Here is a 22,717-nt window from a genome sequence, read left to right on the forward strand (position 1 = left end):
AATATTTTGGTTTAATTGAAACATAGGAGTTAAGGGGTTTGGTGAGAGATGAGGCTGGAGAGAGGGTAAGTAGGGACCAGATCATTATATATTGCATCTATTTGGAAGCAGATGCTATTTTATAATTTTTATAATTTGACTTGAATATTTTAAAATAATTATAACCTGTTCGAAAGCACTAAAGGGATATTCAGGAAAAACATAAAGTAACTTTAAATATGTCTATTTAAAAAATTTCAGTGATTGAAACAATTTAGATTTCATTTTATTAACACATTACATATTTCAAAGTAGTCCTTAAGGCTTAGTTTCTTATATAAGGCACTTAGTATTTGGCCCAGTATCTGAAATTAATTTTTTTTCTCATATCTTCTTTTTAGTGTATAATGCTGTTGGATTAGCAGCTTATGAGCTGTTTGACAGTGTTGATTTTGATCAGTGGTTTAAAAACCAACTTCTTCCAGAATTACAAGTCATTCACAATAGGCAAGTATAAAACTTTGTGTTTATTATACACTTAATTTTATCATAGTGATATTCTAATGAAAATAAGCCATTAAAATTGTTTAAAATGATAAAAAGACTCAGAATGGCTTAGCTGATAGTGTCTAGTATAGAAAGGAATAAGACATCTAAATCTTATGTAACAGAAAACCATACAAAAGTTTGTTGTGTTATTTTAGTTCAAATGTGAATTATAATATGTTTGAAGTGTTCGATATTAGATATGATAGTTTGTATAGGAAAAGGTGAAATTTTATGCAAAGGTTAGGGAAGATGGAAGTCTCTGAATTGTAGAAAGAAAATGTGTTTAAAAGGGAGCCATTTGGAGACTTAGCAGGAAGTAGGCCTGACGTCAAAAGTAGCCTAACCCAATTACCATCCTGAAAAGAATGGGATAACACAAAGCATACTGAAAGTCTTTTGGGAGAGAGTAGAGTAAGTTATAGATACACCATGGCAAGAAGCATTTGAACACACTTTAGGCTCATGTTGAGGTACTTAATTCAGTAGCACAGCTCTATCTGCCATTTATTAGGACTTTTGCCCATTCTTATATTTTATGTACATTTAAATATTTGTGTGATATTTTAATTTTGGGTACTTAATGAGTAAAATGGAAGGGAAAGGTCTTTTAAAGTTTTTATAAATTTTTCCTTGGTTTAAAATTCGAGACAAAAAAAATTCTGAGACTTCTTGTTTTGCAGTTCTATTGATTTATTTCTGTAGATGTGCCTATCAGAATGCCTAGCATATAGTCAGTCATAGATCAGTTAGTATTTCTTGACTACATTAATGAATGGAGGGCCATCCATATATGGATCATTTTATAAATCTTGAGAACCATAGAATCGTAGAGCTAGAGGTACTTTAAAAGTAATTTTGATGAGTAAGTAGCTATTTATTCATTTAGTTCTTCAATCATTTATTCAGTCAACAAATATTTCAACATTTAGAATTTGCCTTGTCCCGTAGAGCCAGTGGTGAATAAGATGGTCTGCCACTCTGCCCTCAGGAAGCTAGTGAGCCATTGATGGAGAGAAAGCCTTCAGTAGGGAGACAGATGTACAGTTTGATTGCCCTTACATCCAAGAGACTATTTAGTCTACACCTGTGCTGTCCTGGGAAGTAGCTAGTACATATGATCATTGAGCACTTGAAATGTACTTAGTGCAACTGAGGAAATTAATTTTAATTTACTAAAACTTAAATTTAAAAATTAAAGCAGTGTAAAATATGTGTTGATTACATGTTGGAATGATAATATTTTGGAAATATTGAGATAAATAAAAATACTATTAAAATTTCACCTGTTTCTTTTTACTTGTTTTAGTGTGGTTACTAAAAAATTTAGACTTGCATATTGGCTTTTATTATATTTCTTTTGGACTGAACTGATCTAGATCAGTATTTCTCAAAGTTTAATTTGTATATGAGTCACCCAGTTGTTGAAATGCAGGTTCTGGTTTAGCTTATAGGTTGGGGTCTGGTCAGATTGTGTGATTCTATCATGCTTCCAGGAAAATGATGCTGCTGGTTCAGGGACCACACACTTTGAGGAGCAATTTAACTCCTAATTTTAACTCTGCCCAGAAGTGACTGTGGTCTTGGAATTTCACCTTTCTGAGTTTCATTCTTTTTGTCTGGAATAGAATGTTGAATGTGGAAATCTCAAAGATCTCAGTCCAAAATTGTTGGTTCTATGATTCCTTCATTAACTCTACAAAAGCCTTGTTTACTTCCACCCCTGCGATTTTGTTCAAACAGTCCTTATCCCTTGAAATGGCATTGTTTTCAATTTTCTGTCCAGAATACTGTTTTATTTTAAAGGCTGTTCAAATCCCATTTCCCTTTGCCCACTATTCTCTTTTCCATTTCTGAAATTCTAGTATATAGCATTGCATTCTTTAATTCTTTTAGGTGTATTATAAACTTTTTGAGGGCAGGAGACATACACATTTTGTAATTATGATGAGCAATTCTTTCTATGTGCTTGATCATCTTATAAGGTTATAATTTTCTAAAAAAAAATATGGTATGTTTATTAGCTTTTTTTTTTTAATTTACACCCAGAAATAGATATCATCTTGCCACTAAAATTCATATAATATCAAGAAGAGACTTAATGGGTGGAATTCTTAGACACAGTTGTTTATAGCTTTGTGGTTTTTCTCATTGCCCAAAGAACTACTGTTTCCTGTAGCAGAGATGACCATAGAAAATGTATGTACATGTTACTGCAAATGTTTCACAGCTTTTCAAATATAAATCATTATTTTTGATGATCTGAACCACATTCTATATTTGGTCACCTTTTCAAAGTAAGAGTTTAGCCAAAATCTGTGTAAATTTATATGACTATTTCCTGTAAGTCTAGAAAGCTCTCACAATATTCCAAAAATAATCTTTATGAGACTAACAGAATTGGAATTGGAAAATCGAATATAGGAGCTCTTTTATTATTATTTTTGGACCTCTCCATCCTCAGGGTTTGGGATGTTAGCTAGTTATGCCTGTTTGAATTAACCATTTTTGGTTACTTGAAGAACAGAAATGGACTTGTTTTTATGTCCATATTTAGGTTATAGTTCTTTAATACAAAATAATAGTTTACAGTAGGTCCGCTTAAGAATTTTTAAGTTTTTAGATCAGGACTTTATTGTTAAAATTTATAATGTGACACATTTAGAAATAGCTTTAAAACTTTTGTATAAAAATGTAGATTGCTTTTTTACTGCATTTTAGATTTAAATAGTGAAATATATTAAGTGAAATAGACTTCTTAAAATATTTAACATTTTAATTTCATGATTTTCCCTATCTAGGTATAAGCCATTGCGACGCAGGGTGATTTGGCTCGTCGGTCAGTGGATTTCTGTGAAATTCAAGTCTGACTTAAGACCCATGTTATATGAGGCAATTTGTAACTTGCTTCAAGACCAAGATTTAGTGGTATGTTGTTTAAAGTCGTAAATAAAAGAGTTCTTTTTATAGGTTTAATCTATATTGTTCTTTAGAATAGGACTCCATAAATTTTATAATATCAGAGGCCACTGGGTAGAGTACATCTCTATCTCTGATAATTGCACAGAAGTTTAACATTATTGTTTGATCTGCGGGAATATAATGCAAATTGAATGAAATTATTTTGGTTATTTGAAATCTTGTAATTTTTCCTCAGTATTTAGCAATTTAACTTATTTATGCGAGATATCCAAATTTTACAAACTAAAATTTGATCTAGACATAATGAATAAGTATTTGTAATAGTGCAATATTTGGAAACTTTTTGTTATAAATGTTGGAAAACTTGATTAGGTTTAAGATGATAACTGCTCTGAAGTTTTTTACTTCTAAGCTTATTTCTGACTCAACTTTAAAAAGGCGAGGCTTTTAATTTATTACAATTTAAAAGTTAAGAATTATATCAAGAACAGAGAAAAAAATCAGTGACTAACATACTGAACACCTATGTGCTTACCACCCAGTTTTCTATATTTGCACTGTAATAATTGTTCATATATATTTTAAATATTTAAGAAATAAAACATCATGAATGCAGTTGAATCTCTGTATCTTTCCACTCTCATTCTTTTGTCTTTTTGTTGAGCAGAGGTTTTTAATTTTAGCGCATATTTATTGATTTCCTTTTTCCGTTTTTTTTGTTTGTTTGTTTGTTTCTTATTTAATACATCCATTTTCTTCACTTTTGGTTCTTTATTCCATCTGGAATTTATTTTTAAACATGATGTGAAGTAAGGTTCCATTTATATTGTGTTTGTTTTTTCTAATAAGGACAACAATGCTACAGTGCTTTATTGAAAAATCCTTTTAAAAAAATCTTAGATATGTTCCCATCTATTCCTCTTTGAACATGTTACTTAGCAGATGCAATGCTTATGGCAAGTTTCAGGTTTGAGAAAGCTATTTCCACGGTGTAAACAGAATGACTAAATATTAGGTGAGAGGAACCTTTTCCTAGGACCCCAGGTGATTCTTTAACCAGAATATTAGATGTATATATATTGAGCTTCTTTAGGTTGTAAGCTTTTGGAGTCAATTATATTTTTCAGTTTGGGAAATTACAAGTAATTTTTTAAAAAGGGTGTACTTAGGTTATACTTGCAACCTTCAATAAAACAAATGGTAGCTACCAAAAGATTAGCATTAGTGTATTCTTTCAACTTCGTGAGAGGCAATATAAAATGTAAATGTTTGCTCAGCCAGGTTTATAGTTTAGAGGTGGAGTGTGCTACGGTTGTTGTATATCAAGCAAAGAAGTGGCCATCTTCATGGACAGGTTTACTACCAGCATAAGAAGCGAATTTTCAAGATGGTAAGCCAGTTAATGGAGATTAAGAAGGGACTTTTAGTGGCATGTATGTGACTGTAGTGAACCCTGAATGCACTGTGGGAGGTGCAGCTGGGATCTGGGCAGAGATATTTTACATAGGGTACATTGACATTCTCCTGTCTTTCCACTCTTGTGCCTTCTATGGGTCTCCCAATTCTGTCAGTCTTTCTGTCTTATAGTTTTGATTTTGTTTTTCCAGTTGCATATCCTTTGTGTCTCCAAAACACTGCTACAAGTTTTTTAACTGTAGGCTAGTCTGTGTTTTCACAAAATAAATTTCGAATTCACATATTCAGTGAATGTAATTTCCAAAGGAAATATCAAAAAAAAAAAAATCTGTGTTTGACATCAAAATATGAGGCCACTAAAACCAGAAAGAAAGGAAACCTTAATTTAGTAAGTTTCCTGTAGTCAGTTTTGGGTTTGTACCAATATGTCTAGTATCCATATTATCTGAAAATGAGCTTTAGAATTTTTTTCTTAAAAGGAGATGAGTAAATTGAAGATGTTTTTTATCCTTTTAGGAAAAATATATATGTATTTCAAAAACACCAAATTATGTAATTGGCTGTTCTTGACTTTATTGTAGAATAGAGTAAAAAAAGTGCTATAAGTACTACCAAGTAGTAATAGTATAAATGCATAGATAATATTATTTATATTAGTATCTCTTATGCCTAGCATGGAGTAAAGTCTTAGAAAATGTTTATTGAAGAAAATTAGGAGATAGGGATAAAAGATTATAAAGTCATTCTTCTTTTTCTCTTTAGCAGGTTACTTCCTTTCAAGATTATTCTTTCATGGCTGACTTATTTACATTTTCCTGGTGGTCTTAAGTCTCAGAGACACTGCCAGTTATTTTTGGCCCCAGCACCATGCATACTGCTTTAGTGTGTGGAATTGCATTCACTGCTATGAGCAGGCAGTGGAAATGGTCAGGTAGGCTACTTCAGGTCTTGAACTCAAATCAACCACCTTGACAGTTATCCCAACGCTCATTCCCATTGACACTGACTGTGGAATTGTCTCAATACTCTTATCTTTGTAGTGTTCTTTGGAAGTAGAGTTGATCTATGGTTTCTTCTTGTTCATTTCTCTATTGCTCTCTTGCTTTCTGAGATCCTTCCAATGGTTCTCATACATTGATGGCATTTGTTTGCTCCAGTATGGAATTAACTTGTTATCTTTTCAGGAATTTTCTGTGGTTCCACCTGGAAGTATAGTGTAGACTCACAGGCTGAGTTCACAGTCTGGATCCAGTTCTGGATACTTAGGGTTTCAGTCTCCTTCAGAAAGTCTGGATTTATTCTATGAATACTCATGTTTAGAATCATGTTAAGGGAGGATTTATTTTGTTTTATTTTGTTTTGTTTTGTTTGCATTTATCAAGTATTTGTTGAACAATTAGTGTCCTAGAAATTGTGTTAGACTCTCTTCTACCTATCTTCTGCCACATTCTCCAGTTCTTTATTCTATAAACTCAGGTTCTCATTTCTTCCCCCATTACTAATGAATTACTGCAAAATTTATTCTCTCTATGCAGTAAATTCTTATTTCTTTTATAGCTCAGGAAGAGCTGATTTTGTTCTTATTTTATTTGTTACATTTTAAATGCTCCTCTCTTACTCTGTCTGCTTTTTGTTTTCCCATATCATCTGGCTTCCTAATCTTGCAGTTAAACTGGAGTGCAGGCAAGTCTCAATTCATTTCATCTTTTTCTCTGCATGTGATACTGCACTGACTTCCTTTTATTAGGAGGGCAAGCACAGCTTTCATTCAACTGTCTTTTGTTTCCTATACTTATTTGCATAAATGTCATGATTATGGGTTAAATACATCTCTGTACCCTTTTTCCCCTCATCCTTTTGTGGAGAAAAATCAAAAGAGATTTAAGTGTTAATGTACTGGCAATTTGATTTTCTTTTGGGGGTTTTCATATTCTCGTGTTTGTGAATTAAATTATTAATACATAGTACTAAATGCTGACAATTTGAAGATGACTAGACATAGTCCATGTCCTCAAGGGGATTATCCTGTTCTTAAGCTTTTCAAATTAGCTATATTTATTAATTATTTAATATCTGGGTGTTTTTCTCTCTCCTCGATTATAAGGTCTCTAAAGTAAAGGACTAGGTGCATCTTACCCAGCTCTTTTTGTACAGCACCCAACACAATGCCTGGCAGATGACAGTTTCTTATTGAATATTTTTAATTGCATGAGTATACATACCATATTTTTCTTAGGTCATTTCATATTAGAAAACGGCATAGTAGTTTGCACGTAGTAGATAATCAGCAAATTTTTAAAATCATGTAAAAATCTAGAAATGTTTATTTTACTGCTAGAGACAACAAATAAAAAGAAAAGGCAGGTGAGAAAACATCTGAACTCTAGGGTCTTGGAATCTGTGGATTTTGCAGTAGAATACTTACCATTTGGTGAACATGCCTAGTCATCTCAGAGCCTCAGAAGCACCTGTAAAATGATTAAAACTATTTCATTGTGAAAAATAGCTGCAAAGAAAAAAACAGTTGTTATAGGTATGGAAAGTATAGATAGCATTTAAGAAAGTATGGCTCTTAGCCAGGAAATGAAAGTTTTAGATATATCATTTTACAGATAGGATGTAGTCATGGTTTGTGTTCATGTTACTTTTATGTGGAAACTATGAGTGTGGTAGCCCGTACCAAAATAGCTGATCAGGTCATGGAAAAACTTGAAAGAAAATAAGGAGATTGTGCTGTCATAATGTGGTTTTCCCAGGTAACATGCTGATATACAAAGAAAATATGATTTGGGAAGGTCAAGAGCTTGTATAAACCTTTCTGTATTTGTTAACTTTGGTGATTTAAAAAATCTAAGAATATATCTTTTGCCGTTTCAAGGATTTCTTGTGATAGAAATTACAAATGAGAATTTGTTTTCCTTCTCCTCCCTCATCTTCCTTCTTTTCTCCTCCCTCACTCTTCACTTACACATCTTGCAGCTTCCCCAGCCTCACCCTGTTTTCCTACTTCTCTGCTTCTCAACCTTTCCTTTCCCTCTGGCATCACCTTTGCACTATTCTTTCTCTCCACACACTTATGGCAAATTATTTTTCTTCCTGGAAACACCCACTGGATTAAAATCTCCTTAGGGAAATCATGTGAAACTAAGAGAGTGGGAGTAGACACTACTTTACTTTTTTTTCCCCTATAAATAAGGAATGTCCTTTTATTTCTAGATGTGAATATGCTGTGTGACTTTAATGTTAACAAAAAGTAAAGAAAGATATTTGGTATACAATTTTTATCATTTGATATTAATAATGTTTAGTAGTTCTAGAATGATTCAAAATTCATGATGTACTTTCTTTTAGGTCCGTATTGAAACAGCTACAACTCTGAAGTTAAATATCCTTAAAAGAATTTAAAAATACTTCACTGTGAAAAATTTTAACAACACTTTAAAATTGTTAATTATTTTGTTAAATCAATTTATGAGATAGTTTAAAAAGTAATTTTTGATTGGTTTATTATATTTGGTTCATATATATATTTTACCCTGATGAATCTCACATATTCTTAGTATTCCTTAACTGCTCTTCACCTGTTGATGATTTTGAGTTTAGAACAGATCAGTTTCTACCGGTAAGAATATTTATTTCTAGGTTTTATAACAATTTCTGCTTATCTCTTCTGACTATTAAGAGTTGTTTTATAGCTGAAATTATATATAGCTATTATTGATTAAGACTGAGTTTAAAAATATATTAGATTACTTTGGAAGTAATTGTTGGAACTTTTCTTTGAAAGTTTGCTTTTATTCTGCTTGTTTTTTTGTTTGTTTAGCTATCTTGTCATCTGTTTTGGAGTTGACTGCTAAACTTTTTCTTTTGTCACAGTTACAAAACATCTAGTGATTTCATTTCATGTGTGTCTGTTACTTTTATTCCTTATGTTATCCTGCTTTGCTGTTTGTGTATATATCTCTATCCTACACTAGATTACAAATTACTTGAAAAATAATTACCAAGTCTTACTTGTCTTTTTATTCTTCACTCAACTTCCAGCACATAGCATGGCATTTTAACATAATTGGTACTCAGTAAGCACGTGTTAAATTAATCAATAACATTTGGGCAGTAGTGTTTGTTCTTAAGAGGACTAGGCAAGAAGAAAAGTATATGATAAAAATATCTCTGTTATTCTTGTGTGGAAACTTGTACAGCAGAGACTTTTCTTTAATAAACAAATCACTAGATATTTTAGAATGAAAAAAATATGTTTTAGAAATCTGTATAAAAATGAACCAATATCTGAAATACCAAGTATTTGTTTTATGTATCTAGCATTCTAGTATTTGTTAATTTCTGCTATAATTTTTATAATGTAAGAGTTACTAGTCAGACATAGGGTATTTGTTTTTTCTGTCTGAATAAGAAATGTTCTGTCATTCTTAGAGTTACAAATATTACCTAGAAAAATTTGTATCTTCATGCAGTATATGTTAAGGGCCACATCAAACAGTTGGTATGTGAGCATAGTAATTGATATCTCTTTCACTTTAATGAATAGACCTTGCACAATGGCAGGCATATGTGGAAGAGCAATGACAAGTCACTGTTAATAGTTAGCAATATAAAATTTAAGCACAAAATTTAGACACAGTTTTCTTCTGAAAATGTTGTTTGTGGATGAGTTAAAATCTAAAGTGGACAGATTAGCAGCAATGAAGAAAAAAAAAATCACTGTTCCAAATACTGGCAATTTGAACAATTTGAGGTTGCTTTGTCTTTTTGTCTTTTATTTATTGCTTTGACATTATGATTTAAGCTTATTTATTTGTCTGTATGTGAAGGTCTTACATTTCTGTTTTGAACCTTTTTTTTCCCCCTTTTGACCTGCAGTATTTGGAAACCATGTTCACACTACTTTTTCAGTTACTGCAGCAAGTTACAGAATGTGACACAAAGATGCATGTTTTACATGTCCTTTCTTGTGTGATTGAAAGAGTCAACATGCAGGTAATTTTGTTTTAAATCATGAAAATAAAATGTCAGAGAGGTAAGTAGAGTATATGTAGAATTCGTTAATGTCTTTGCTTTCTATACATTGTTTAAAAGTTAAAACATTCATTAAAATAGGTTTGATATCAGTTATGTGTCATTCAAAATTTGACATATTTATACTCAAGGTTTTAAAAAATGACTTAAGAAAATTAAAATTTAAAAATTGGATTAGTAGTGTAGAGGTATTTAGAAACTATAATTTTATATCTCTTACCAGATCCAGTTTATACTTAATAGTACTTCTTAAAATTCAGTGTGTTTAAAGGCTTAGCCACAAATGTCTGTCAGCAAAGGCAAATATTCTTAGAAGCCTGTTTTTACCTTAAAAACTAAGTGTGTTTTGTGATTTAGCTCACATTATATCCATGTTTGGTTTAATATAAAAATGATATGTAAAGGTCTTAATAGTTAAATTATTATTTAACTGTCAAATTGTTCAGCATCCGCTATTACTCCTAATCTTTGTGAAAATTGATAGTCTTGGAAACCACACTATAATTATCCTGTACTTTCTTATATCCTAGTTTACCATTACATATTCTTGTTTGAAAAGCACTGAGTGAATCTGTGAGGTATTAGGAAAGGATAACTTAATTGGAATCTACACACTTGGAATCTGCTCCTGGATCTGTTAGTGAATTTTGATGCCTTGAGCCTGTTTATTAATTCTAAGTCAGTTTATGAGACTTGTTCTCAATTATTGAGTAATGGCAAGTTACCAACTTCTGTGCCAAGCGATTTGGATATATTTCTCATTTAATCCTCACAAAAACCTTTGGGAAGGGGGTTAGAATTTATCTCAGTTTGAGATTTTAAGGAACTTGTCAAATTTTGGACATCTTATTGGCATTGCCAGTTTTCAGACTCAACATTATGCAACTTCAGTGGCAGTTTTTGCATCACTGTTAATTATTTTGAGGTGATCTGGATCCAGTTGTCTAAAGGTGGTAATATCTTATCAATTTTCTTAATACCTGGGGTTCTCATTACATTAATTATGTTATTTTATTTTGGTATTGGTTTATAAACAATATTGAGAGAGTTCAGTCATTGAAACTTTTAAACTCATTTCAGGTCTCTGTCTTTGCTATTTAGCTTGGGCAAGGTGATTTTTTTTTTTTAATTTTTAAAAAATTACAAATTGTTTAAATTTAAATTTTAAATTTATATTTCAGTTACAGTTGATATATAATATTATATTAGTTTCAGATGCACAACATAGTGATTCTAAATTTATGTACCTTATGATCACCCCAATGAGTCTGGTAGCTTGGGCAAGACGTTGAACCTCGTGTCCTCATGTATAAATGGTAAAGATAATTCTGAGCTCACATAGCTCATGGTGTTTCATGAGTATGAAATTATTACAAATGTTCAATTTAGATCACAATACAATAACAATAAATTGTTGTTTGTTTAAAAATTGATTATGGAAACAAGATTTGGCTATTTTTTATAATCTTATTTATATATCATCTAGCTAATAGAACTTTTTTAAAGATTTTTTGTTGTTATTGAAATGGAATTTCTTACCTGCATCTCCCCGAACCTCTAACTAAACCTTTTTATCCAAAAATTTGAAACTTCTGTTGCTTTGTAAATGTAAAATGCTTTTGTGTTTCTATCCATACTCATGTCTCAGAACACAGACAGCTTAAATAGCTCAGGTAATTCTATCATCAGTAAATAAGAAGATATAGTTATCCAGTAGTACTTTTTGTTTTCAGAACTTAGATAGGAAATGTTATTTATAGTCTATAATTCATTTTTCTTATATTTTCTTTTTCCTATATTTACCTTTGAAGAACAACATCATTTATATACACCTGTCTTTCATGTACTGAATTTGATTTTTGTCCATTACGTTATACATATTTTGAGTTGTCTTACAACAGTGCTTTCTGGCACATAATAGTTTAACTTTGAAGTTCAGAGAAGTTGCCCTAACCTTTATACCATAGTGTGTAATTATTTGAAGATTATATTTCCTGTACTTTCTGCAAAAGTAGTTGAAAACCTTAAATTATTCCACTGCAGGGATCCCATAAATACATAGTCAGAAGAAACATGGAATCATCAGGTGTGATGTCAGGCAGACAGTCTTTGAACTTACACATTTCTGAAGGAAAAGAAGAACATTAAAAGGCCCGTGTGAAATATTAAATATTCTGTTGAAAGCATTATCTAAAAGATGAGGTGTCATTAGGAACTCATTTTTTAAAACCATCTGTGGATGTAACCCTTGTTAAAACATTTGTTAGACTGTCACATATTTGATTTTCATGTTTTCAGTAATATGTTGTCAACAAAAGTGGTCATCTCTCTATATGTGGTAAACTAACTCATAAGACTGTACTACTTGTAGTACTCCTACCCAAATGCTGATTTTTTATGAAGTAGAGATGCCAAAAGTTGAATGCATGTAGAATACTTTTTTCTCTCAATTGCATTATGCTCATTGTTTAGTTTCTAGTATACGGTTATTATTTAGCCTGATGTCTAACATCCTTAAATCTATGCATTTTTTAAACTCTATACAAATAATTGCTATTGATCTACCAAAAAAATCCAGAAAAGTTGCAATAAATCACCACTCATATATCCTTCACCTAGTTCATCAGTTACTAACATTTTACCACATATACAGATTTTAAAAAATTAGATATGTGCATATGCAGATTTTTAAAAAATTAAAACCATTTTAATTTTAGTACAGACATCGTGATACTTCACTCATTCCAAAATATTAGAACTCTAATATTTAGAGTTCTCTAATATCATTAGACTCAGAACATTAACATTGATGCGGTACTGTCGTCTGATACCAACTCCATATTCAGATTTCCTTGGTTGCCCCAATGTACTTTTTTTTAAACCTCTTTTGCCCTACCTTAAGGGAATGTGTTTGACTCTCATTCCATCACCCTGTTTTCTAAATCCCCAGACCTTTTTTGGTCTTTTGCAACAGTGACTCTATGGATGATTTCTGAAATAGTTGTTTTGAAGTGTTTGTTTTAATTTAGAACTATATTCTAATGAACAGCTAATATTGGAATATAAATATTTTGTGACTTTCAACTGTAACTGGGTACTTCAGTTTTATTACCTATTCCATCTATAATTCATAGTGTACTTTCTGCCGTTTCTTGAAAAGTATTCTATTTGTTCAAAACCAAAACCAGTTTATTTGCCTTATCAGTAGAACTACGCTGTTATATGCTGTTTCAGCTGAGTAAGAATGAGTTAGGTATTTTGAAACCTGCGTTTTTACATGTTAATTGGCCTCCTTTTATAAGCTAATTGGAGTGATCTTTGAGATAGAGTGCTTAGCAAAAGCAGTAAATATTATCCACTGTAATAGTTTGATTCGAAATTTGAAAATAAGGTATCACTGAAATATTTGGACAAATATTTAACTTCTGTACATTCTTATATCTTAAATCTCCACACCCCTACCCTGCAATTTTTATTCTAACCTTTATAGTGTATGCTGTTTTATAAGCAAAAAACAAAAACAAAAAAAACAACTCTTATTTCTGGGAGTAATTTTTAATTTTTATCCATGGGATTGAAATAGATAGTACTGAAGCTGTGCAGGTCTAGCATTTGTTTTACTACCAAGGGTTCTGATTAGAGCAATTCCAAATACTGCGACCCTAAGTTCAGAGCCGAAGTGCTGTGCAGCCTCAGTGTAGATCCATTGTATTTTCTAAGAAACTCACTGTCAAGCTGTGCTGTGCTTCAGGGTATATTTCTAAAACTAGTTAACTTAATTTAGAATGTTAATAATTTTATCCTTTGAAAGGGATTTTCTTCTGTGTTTCCACTATCCCTCACATACACCATCACTATTGCACTTTTCTTTTCTCGTTGTAACGGTTTGTATGTCTACCTTTATATCCTTTTCTTTCTGGTGCCTTGTACTCAAGGCCTGATACTTGCAAGATGCCATCAGATAATTGTTGAATGACTGCGTAAATGCTGCTGCTTTGTAAAACAGTGTATTTCCAGTTAGGTAAACTGTTTAATTAAAAAAAGAATCAGGATTAGCAGCATTTTCTATTAAACTCTAAAGAAATAACTGGCCTCTATGTGTTATTTTATATTCCTAAATTGTATTTTACGCAATAAATTTGGTACTTGTTTAAAATTTTTAAAAATATTTATAGAGCTCTGTGTCTCTATATAATGTATGATTTACCTTTAAAAGGATATATGCTTAATACATTACATCTAGTAAATAGTAAATATTTGCTGTCTGGGACTTAACAGGTCTGTCAGTGTTTCTTAAAGTAAGTCACCTTCTTTCCTAATACAATTCTTTTGCTTCCCCTATTTTTGTTGTGATAGATACGACCGTATGTAGGATGCTTGGTGCAATATTTGCCTCTTCTTTGGAAGCAGAGTGAAGAACACAATATGTTGAGATGTGCTATTCTGACAACACTTATTCATCTTGTTCAGGTAAGATACTTCTCCACAGTTTCTTAGTTTAGTATTTTTTTCTCTTTTAAAAAATTTTTCATTGTTTTCATGTGGTTTATGTAAATAGCAATGAAAGGCCTCACGTTTTTCGTCTTATGTGTTATCTAAACAGTTTTAAAAACACCTTTTGTATGTTTGCTTTGGACATTTTTGACATCTGAAAAATATTCTCTACTTTTTAAAGACAGTTTCTTCTATTAGATATAGCTGTCCCCAGTGATGGTAGCTCATAATTTGTATAATCCATTATACCTTTCAGGCAGCTTCCTTGGTATTTAGGGCTTTTATGCCTAAACTTTTTCTCTGTTTTCACTCTTTATCCTTTATTTAAAATAAAATTTTTTTCTTTTATAAATTGGGAAGGCAGGAAAACAGGTGAGTGGCTTTTGAGGAGAGAAGTGAATTTGACGTTAGACATCTTGACTTTGAAGTGTTGGGATGTGCAACAGGTAGAGAGGAACCTAAACTTCAGATAGAATGTGACTGTAGTTCTCTTTTGAACTGTTAAAGTGAATTGTAGTCTGATGGCGAGAGTGTAGAATGTTAATAGCTTAATGCCAAAACTTAGAATACCTAGGTACAGGGATGCTTTAAGTGATTTTTACTGCCCCTGCCCCGAAGTTTGATAGATTTTCCAATGAGATCTCTCTAAATTAAGAATTACTCCTCCAAAATGTTCTAATAAGTTAAACAGAAAAGAATCCTTTCTAATATTAGTTAAAAAAAAAAACAAACTTTTTTTAGGCACCCCGACACTTTTTTGAAATAAACTCATTCTTTCAGTAAGTATTTATGGACAAGTTTTACAGTTAAAAATTTCTGTCTAAGGCAGTTTTAGATTGAATAGTGATACAAATTTTTTTTAAATGCACTTTGTTTTTAATGAGTGTCTGTCCTAGCATCTCTTCCTGCCCACTTCTTAATTCTTGTGATTATCCTGAGTGATTATATTTCTTTTATAAATGAGGATACAAATGCTAAGAGGTAGTTAGTGACTAGCCTGAGATTTCTCTTGTAAGTAACAGAACAAAAAGTGATTCCCACATCTTTTGTATTATGTATTTTTAAACTCAGTTTGAGGAAGGTGTGAAAAAAACCCAGCTTCTGTGTCTCTTCAGGCAATGCTGCCTCAGGAAATCTTAGGAAGCCAGAGTAACCTGCATGGAACGACTGGAGTATTGTAGAGCCTTTTCCTTTAATCATGATACTTAAGTGCCCTGTGTAATTTTATAGGTCAAGGGTACAAGATTCCAACCAGGTAATTATCTTCCCTTCTTGGGAGAAATCATGTAACGTTTAATATTAAAATTGATACTATAGCTTAAAATAAGTTTTTCAGTCATTTAAGAAAATTGTACTAAGGATTACTGGTAAGTTTCCTTTCATAGAAAACAATGCCATCCTACGACTTTTAAAATTTAACAGGCAGATATTAGTGTAAGTATTTATACATATATAAATATTTAATAAATAAATATATTTTAAAATAATTAATTAATTCTGGGAATCCAGACTCTAATCTCTGACTGGAGAGGGTAATAGTGGCTGAAAATAAGCTTTCTAGTCTGCAGTAGTTGGCTTTAGTGGGAGTAGGCATTCATTCATACAGTAAATTTTTTTTTGGATACCTACAATATGCAGTACATGATACTACACACTGGGATACAGAAATGAATAGGGCAAGCTCTCTATGAATGTGGTTTTCTAGGACAGCAGTCCCCAGCTTTTTTGGCACCAGGGACCAGTGTTCCTATGAGAATTTAATGCCTGATGTTCTGAGGTAGAGCTGAAGCGGTGATGCTAGTGCTGGGGAGTGGCTGCAAATACAGATGAAGCTTCGCTCACTTGCCAGCTGCTCACTTCCTGCAGTGCTGTCCAGTTCTTAATGGGCCACAGACCAGAACCAGTCTGTGACCCATGGGTTGGGGACTCCTGTTCTAGGGGGAAGACTAACAGTTAAGTGCTTTTTTAGCAATAAGAGCATGATGCTATGGGGGCACATGGTGGGTTACTTATCTCAGATTTGAGGGTGAGGTAGGACATCAGGGAAACCTTCCTGACAGAGGTGGTATTTAAACAGTGTTGGTGTATAGTGTTAAACAAGAGATGTTAATTACATGGTGATGCAGGGATGAGAGTGGTAAAGATATTTTAAACAAATTGGTGCCAACATGTGTTAAGCCCCATAGGCATGAGAGAACATGGTACTTTTTGTTTCTTCTCCTTAGGTTTGTGAATTGATCAGTTTTACATGTTAGATAGATAGGTTAAGGAGTGAGTTCTTGAAGATTTTTTATGGAAAGTAGCAGTATCTCCATTTCCTGTTTGGTGGAGAAGTCTACTTTCAGTGCTTTAACCTGGTCTTTTAGGCTTATTATCTCTGGTTCTAAGTGACATACTTACATTGTTCATTCTTGATTTAAACATTGTAGGCATTCTCTCTTGAGTTCCCTGTATAGAGGATGAAGATTTAATTCTTTCATTCACCTCTATGTGACTCCTATCCCCTCATCCTCCCAAGGTACACCCGTCTTTTGATTTATGCGGCATTTTTTTCGGGCTAGTTTTTTAATACGAGGTGAATATCTCCCCCCCACCCCAAACCTGCTCTGTTTATGCAGACTTTTCCATTTACACAATCTCATTTTACACAGTTCTTTCTTTTTCATTTCCATTATTGGCGATTATTCTTTCTAAAAACAATAGCTCAACTCAGCAATGTACAAAGAACTAATACTAACACAATTATCAATGGAACATTTGAAAATTGGTTGTTGTGCTGTGGCCAGTAGCAGTTGAAACTAATTTAACAAAATGTTAAATCACTGATTGATAGCTGTAGGAGTTGACACGACACACTGACACACCAGCTGTGTCATAATTTAATTAAAGAAGCTTGTAACATACATACATATATATATATACATATATATATACATATATATATATGTATATATATATATATATATAACTTTGTGATTACATCACTAGCACTTCAGTTGGCCACAAAATTGGAAACCACAATTCTAGATCTTGATCTAAACATCCAACGAGCCTTAAAATTTTGAACAGATATAAAAATTGTTACAGTGAATACTGAAGAATTTATGAAAACTTTAGCAAAAGATGGGGTTGGAAAAAGATTATTCAAAAACATAAACATAAATAATGAACCCAAAGTAGTGCTTCCAAATATTTCAAGTGATGAAGATAGTGACTGTGCCTATTGAAAAGAAGATTGATTGCTTTAGATTACAGCACAGACACTGATAGCAAATAAAATTTATTTTGGTTTTGCTGAATTTTCATTAGCATTTTTTTGTGAAAATATGTGAAATAAATATTTTTATGACTTATGTTGGCCTATTTAGTATATATTTTTTTGTATTAGTGGACTCTTTTTACTTGGTTTTCTTCTATGTAAAAAATGATAATCCGCTTAAATCGAAGGATGGGTGTAATTATATTATAATTTAAATTAGGTCACTATTTGGTGTTTTTATTTGTGTGATCTTACAAAGGCTGTTGAAGGCATATGTCATTATGTTATAATTTATTTTCTTTCTTGTATAACCATTCTCCTATTACCGACCCCTGTATTAGTAATTTTGTTTGCTTAGTTTATAAGTTTTCTATTACCGAATAACACATTACCAACAACATCCATTTATTAACTTGTAGTTCTGTTAGGTTAGAGATCTAGCACACCATGTCTACACTCTTTGATCGAGTCTGACAGGCTAAAATTGGGGTGTCTGCCAGGTTAAGTTCTCCCCTGGAGACTTTGGGGAAGAATCTGTTTTCACACTCACCTTGTTGGCAGAATTCAGTTTCTTAATCTGTAGGACTGAGGTACCAGATTCCTTTCTGGCTGTCAGCTGGGACCTGTCTCAGTCCTTAGAATCCAGCCACAATCCTTGAGCAATTCTTAGATCTCCTAAGGCTTTGAATCCCTGACTTCTCCTTAGGCAACTGGTCAGAGAAAACTCTCTTTTAAAGGGTTCATATGGTTAGGTTAGGCCTACCTGGATGATTTTCCTATCTTAAGGTCACTTGATTTGGGACCTTAATCACATCTGTAAAATTCCTCGTGATAGTGTCTAGATTAGCATTTGATTGCATAACTAGGGAATAGTTTATGTACACTGGGGTTATGAATGGGTGTTGGTCATTTTAGAGTTCTGCCTACTACATTTAGGTAGCTAAACTCATACACTTCACCTGTTATCTAAACATTTCCTCAGTATGCTGAGACATATAAGGTATTTTGTTGCTTTCATAATCTTTAAATCTGAAAGATTCTTATATGTTTTAGTCTAGACTGGTTTTACTCTATGCTCATGCACAGCTATTAGAACTGGATCCCTTTTCACTGCCATCAAAAGGATTCTTCTTGAATCTCCTATCCTATGCTTATTTTCTTTACTGGTCTTCTTCCTTGTTTTACCTCCTCTTTCAAATGGAGCCCGTGAATACCAATGGCATTCTGCAAACGGTACACACACAGGAGGTAATTTTTTTCTTTTTTGAGATTCTTACATGTTTGAAAATGTTTTTATTCTGTAGTAATGTAGTTAAGTATAAAATTCTAGCTTTTTTCCCCCTCAACGTTTTAGAGGCATTTTTCCTTTGTCTTCTAGCTTTTAGAATTGCATTTTTAGGAACTATTTTATTTTAATTCCTGATTCTTGAATGCATCATTACTCCTTTCTTTTTTGACAACTTGTATGATTTTGACTTTGTTTTTGTTTTCAGCTTCATGATGAGGTAGATGTATTTTTATCCCATTGTTCTGGACATATCAAACTGGAAACTCATGTTCTTGGGTTCTAGAGTATGTTATTGTATTTTATTGACTATTTCCTGCCCTGCTTATTTTCTATTGTCTCTTTCTGAACTTCTTATTACTTAGATAATAGACGAATGCACCAGTCCTGTATTTTTCTTATTGTTCTCTCCTTTTTCTTTTCTTTCTCCTTTCTCTACTTTCTGAAGTTCCTCAGCTTTATTTTTCAATTTTTCTATTGAGTTTTTCTTTATAATATTTTTCATGTCTATGAGTTCTTTCAGGTTGTGTTGAATAATCATTTTACATCATTTCCTTTTTGTTTCATGAATACAATGTTTTCTTTTATTCTACAAATGCTATAATGACACATTTTCCAAGTTTTCTTCTCTATGTGTGGTCTCTGTTTCCTTCAAGGTGCTGTTTTCTGTTTGTTTTGTTCTCTGCTTTTCATAGTAGATATTATAATCATATAATCATGATCCTTGTTGTCTGCTTATGCGTGCGTGTGTGTGTGAAAAATACATAAAAGAAGGAAGAACAGGATAATAGATTTTTAGGTAACAATTACCCAACTTCAAGAACTTATATTGTCTGTATAAATTTAAGAGTGAGAACTAAAAAACTGGACGGGTTGTGTATGTATGGGAAACTTGCTGATTGTGGATTTTTCCTTAAGGATGATACAGCTGGGTGGTTTTGTAGGGAAATAGTTTATGTTCTGGGCTCTTCTCTCAGTGAAAGATTCTTCAGTCTCATGCCTGTTACATGTTACATCTCCCTGTTTTGTATTGTATCCATGCTCTTGATGACCCGATTTATCCCTGTCTCAAGACTGCTTGTTTTACCAGAAAATAAATGGCCTGTTTTATGCTGGTTTAGGGAAGGGCCAGTTTTATGCTGGTTAGGGAAGGGCCATTGTTTGTGCACATGGATGAGATCTACTTTTTAAAGACCTTCAAGAGGTCCTCTTATATTTTTTAATATCTTCCTTTCAACTTTCCCTTTTCCCAAAATACCCGGTTGCTCTCAGTTCCTGAGTCTTTTGGAATTTCTGTAATGTAAATCAGGTTACTTCTTACCCTTTTTTTCACTGCTGGCTTAGAGATTTGGTTCTCTGAGTCTGCTAGAATGGTTACCACTTGTCTTTCTTTCCAGCTTTGAAAAATGAATTGCTTTTATCTTATGCTGTCTTTGTACTTACAGTTTTAGGTCTTTAAAAACATGTCCTCTTATATTCTTTTAGTGAATTTTGGGAGAGAACAGTAATAAATGCATGGGTAAATCTTCCCACTTTCTCCAGATATTAACATAGTGATTTCTAATACTGAGTTGTTTGATATAGCTGCAACATAGAGTACATAGCTTGGGTATAGGGACCTGGTTAGGAAGATGTAAGAACATCTCTTACAATTCAGAGGAAGGAGTGTCATCACTATTTTAGAAAGTTAATCAGAGTACCAGTAGGGATACTGGTTTGGTATTAAGTAAAATGAAGGTCAAGGAAGTTGTTGGAAGCCTCTTTCGTTAACCGTTGAAGAGATGATGACCAGAAGTAAAGCCGTGGGGAGAAGGGGAAAGATTTGAAAAATATTAGAGAGAGAATCAAGGATTATTAGATGTGGGGTAAGAAGGAAGAACTAGGAGGTGGGGTTGCAATGTAATTTATTACTAGAAAAAAATAGTGGTTCATGTCACTTGAGTTAGGAAATGCAGAAAGAGGAACCATTTTTTAGGAAGACAATGGGTTGGTTTAGTGGTAGACTTAAGAGTTTCAGATGCCTTCTGGGTGATGATGTCCTATAGTCATTCAGAGTGTTCAGAGATTTGGGTTAGACATAATAGATTTGGACATTATTAGCATGTATAGTAAAGTCCTTAATGTCTAATTTTAAGTGAAATGATGTATAACAAACCAATTTTACTATAGGCCAATTGATATAAGTAAAAGTTATATCTCATCAATGTTATTACGAAACAACGTTATTATTCCAAGACCTGCTGTACGTTAGAGTGAAAGACAATCCGCTGAGAAATGCCAGTGTTCTTTTTTTTCTTTAACTGAAAAAAAAAAAAAAAAATTCACAGCAGTGGCAAAGATAGCACAGAGAGATTCCCTTGTACCCTTCACCTAGTTTCCCCTTAGGTCTTAGGTAACAGTAGTACAATATGATTTCCCCACTTTAAGCATTTCTGATAATTTTTAAAATAACTGATGAATTTATTTTTGAGCTTTCATTGTGTTGTAGACAATGTCTTGTAGTCATGACTGGGCCAAATGAATATTCAAATTTACTTAAAGCTGCATGTCTGAGATTGGCCATTAGATAACAAAGGTGAATCTCTTCAGGCTTTGACTTAGATGAGAGTCTTATATGTTTAGCAGTTGCTTACTTTTGTTTTGTTAATGCTAGCATATTGTGCTCATTGGGATGTATACTAAGTAGATAGATTCTAATTTTGTGGGGAATTTTAAGTCTGCCTGATAATATGAACTTGACTAGTTTTTCTTAATGTTCTTTCTTTTTTGTTTTGTTAAAGATTGAGCTATGGAGAGTGAAATTTTAACTGAATTTTAAGGTCCAACATATACTACTTTATTAACTGTGACAGTTTTATGATTCTCTTCTTTGGAAAAATCTTTAATAAGATCTTTCACCTTATTTTTAGTTCTAGAAAGGGCCAGAACCTATGCTTAACCTATTTAAGAATAAACTTTATGTATTTCCACCGTAGTATCTATGCCTCACTGATAAAGATTGAATTTAGTATACATATATTTCTTCAAAAGGGGAATACATACATATTTTGTTGCATTGTAATCTGCTATAAATTATATTGACATTTGAATTATTTTCTAAGTAAGGAGGTGTTTGATGGTTTATTTGATTTCCTTTTTGTGTTAATCAGATTATAGAGGTTATTATGAATTAGAAATGGATTTTTTATCCTTTTTTTTTCAGAGTGTTTATGTTTAGTGTGACACACTGACTCAAACTTATGACAATAATTAGGCAAAGTAGAATTTTAGATTAAATGCCCTCTTCTCCCTCTGTCTCTGTGGTCTTGGTTCATTAAAAATATTAACAAAATTTCTTCATTAAAAAATAACATGTAGATATTTTTTAAAAAGCTTACAAAAAAAGTAAAAAAAAGCTCCTTTTACCCTCTTCCAACATCCTTTTCCCCGTCCCATATTTACCTAGTGTTAACAATTTTTTTCTGTTTTTCTCACAAGAAATATTTTTATGGGTATATCTGTATATACAGAAATATAGCTCTTTAAAAAAATTCCTTGGCATGTAGAATTATTATACATATTTCTGCACTTTTTAAATCCAATTCATAATTATTTTTAAGATTGTTTTTATTCCATGTCTAATTTTTTTTTCATGGCTATTGAGTATTCTAGAATATGAATGTATCATAATTTAATTATCTTAAATGATGAACATTTAGGTTGGGTTTATTTTTGATTGTTAAATTTGGGTGAGATAATTTATAGAGTTTAACATTTTAGTGTTAACACCTCTTCAGTAG

At 32.3% G+C, this 22,717-nt stretch overlaps 1 protein-coding gene across 6 annotated transcripts in view; it reads left to right on the forward strand.

Moving 5' to 3' along the window:
- Nucleotides 1-22,717, forward strand: part of IPO11 (importin 11) — a 163,862-nt gene that overhangs the window by 59,365 nt on the left and 81,780 nt on the right. For all 6 annotated transcript variants that reach the window (XM_039870008.1, XM_039870011.1, XM_039870007.1 and 3 more), the window contains exons 15-20: nucleotides 381-486; nucleotides 3,327-3,453; nucleotides 8,215-8,248; nucleotides 8,445-8,485; nucleotides 9,745-9,861; nucleotides 14,257-14,370. In XM_039870008.1, coding sequence (XP_039725942.1) covers nucleotides 381-486; nucleotides 3,327-3,453; nucleotides 8,215-8,248; nucleotides 8,445-8,485; nucleotides 9,745-9,861; nucleotides 14,257-14,370 — 539 coding nt within the window. The remainder of the gene's footprint in view (nucleotides 1-380; nucleotides 487-3,326; nucleotides 3,454-8,214; nucleotides 8,249-8,444; nucleotides 8,486-9,744; nucleotides 9,862-14,256; nucleotides 14,371-22,717) is intronic.

Source organism: Pteropus medius, unplaced genomic scaffold (assembly GCF_902729225.1).
Source record: "Pteropus medius unplaced genomic scaffold, Ma_sr-lr_union100, whole genome shotgun sequence".
Lineage (NCBI taxonomy): Eukaryota > Metazoa > Chordata > Mammalia > Chiroptera > Pteropodidae > Pteropus > Pteropus medius.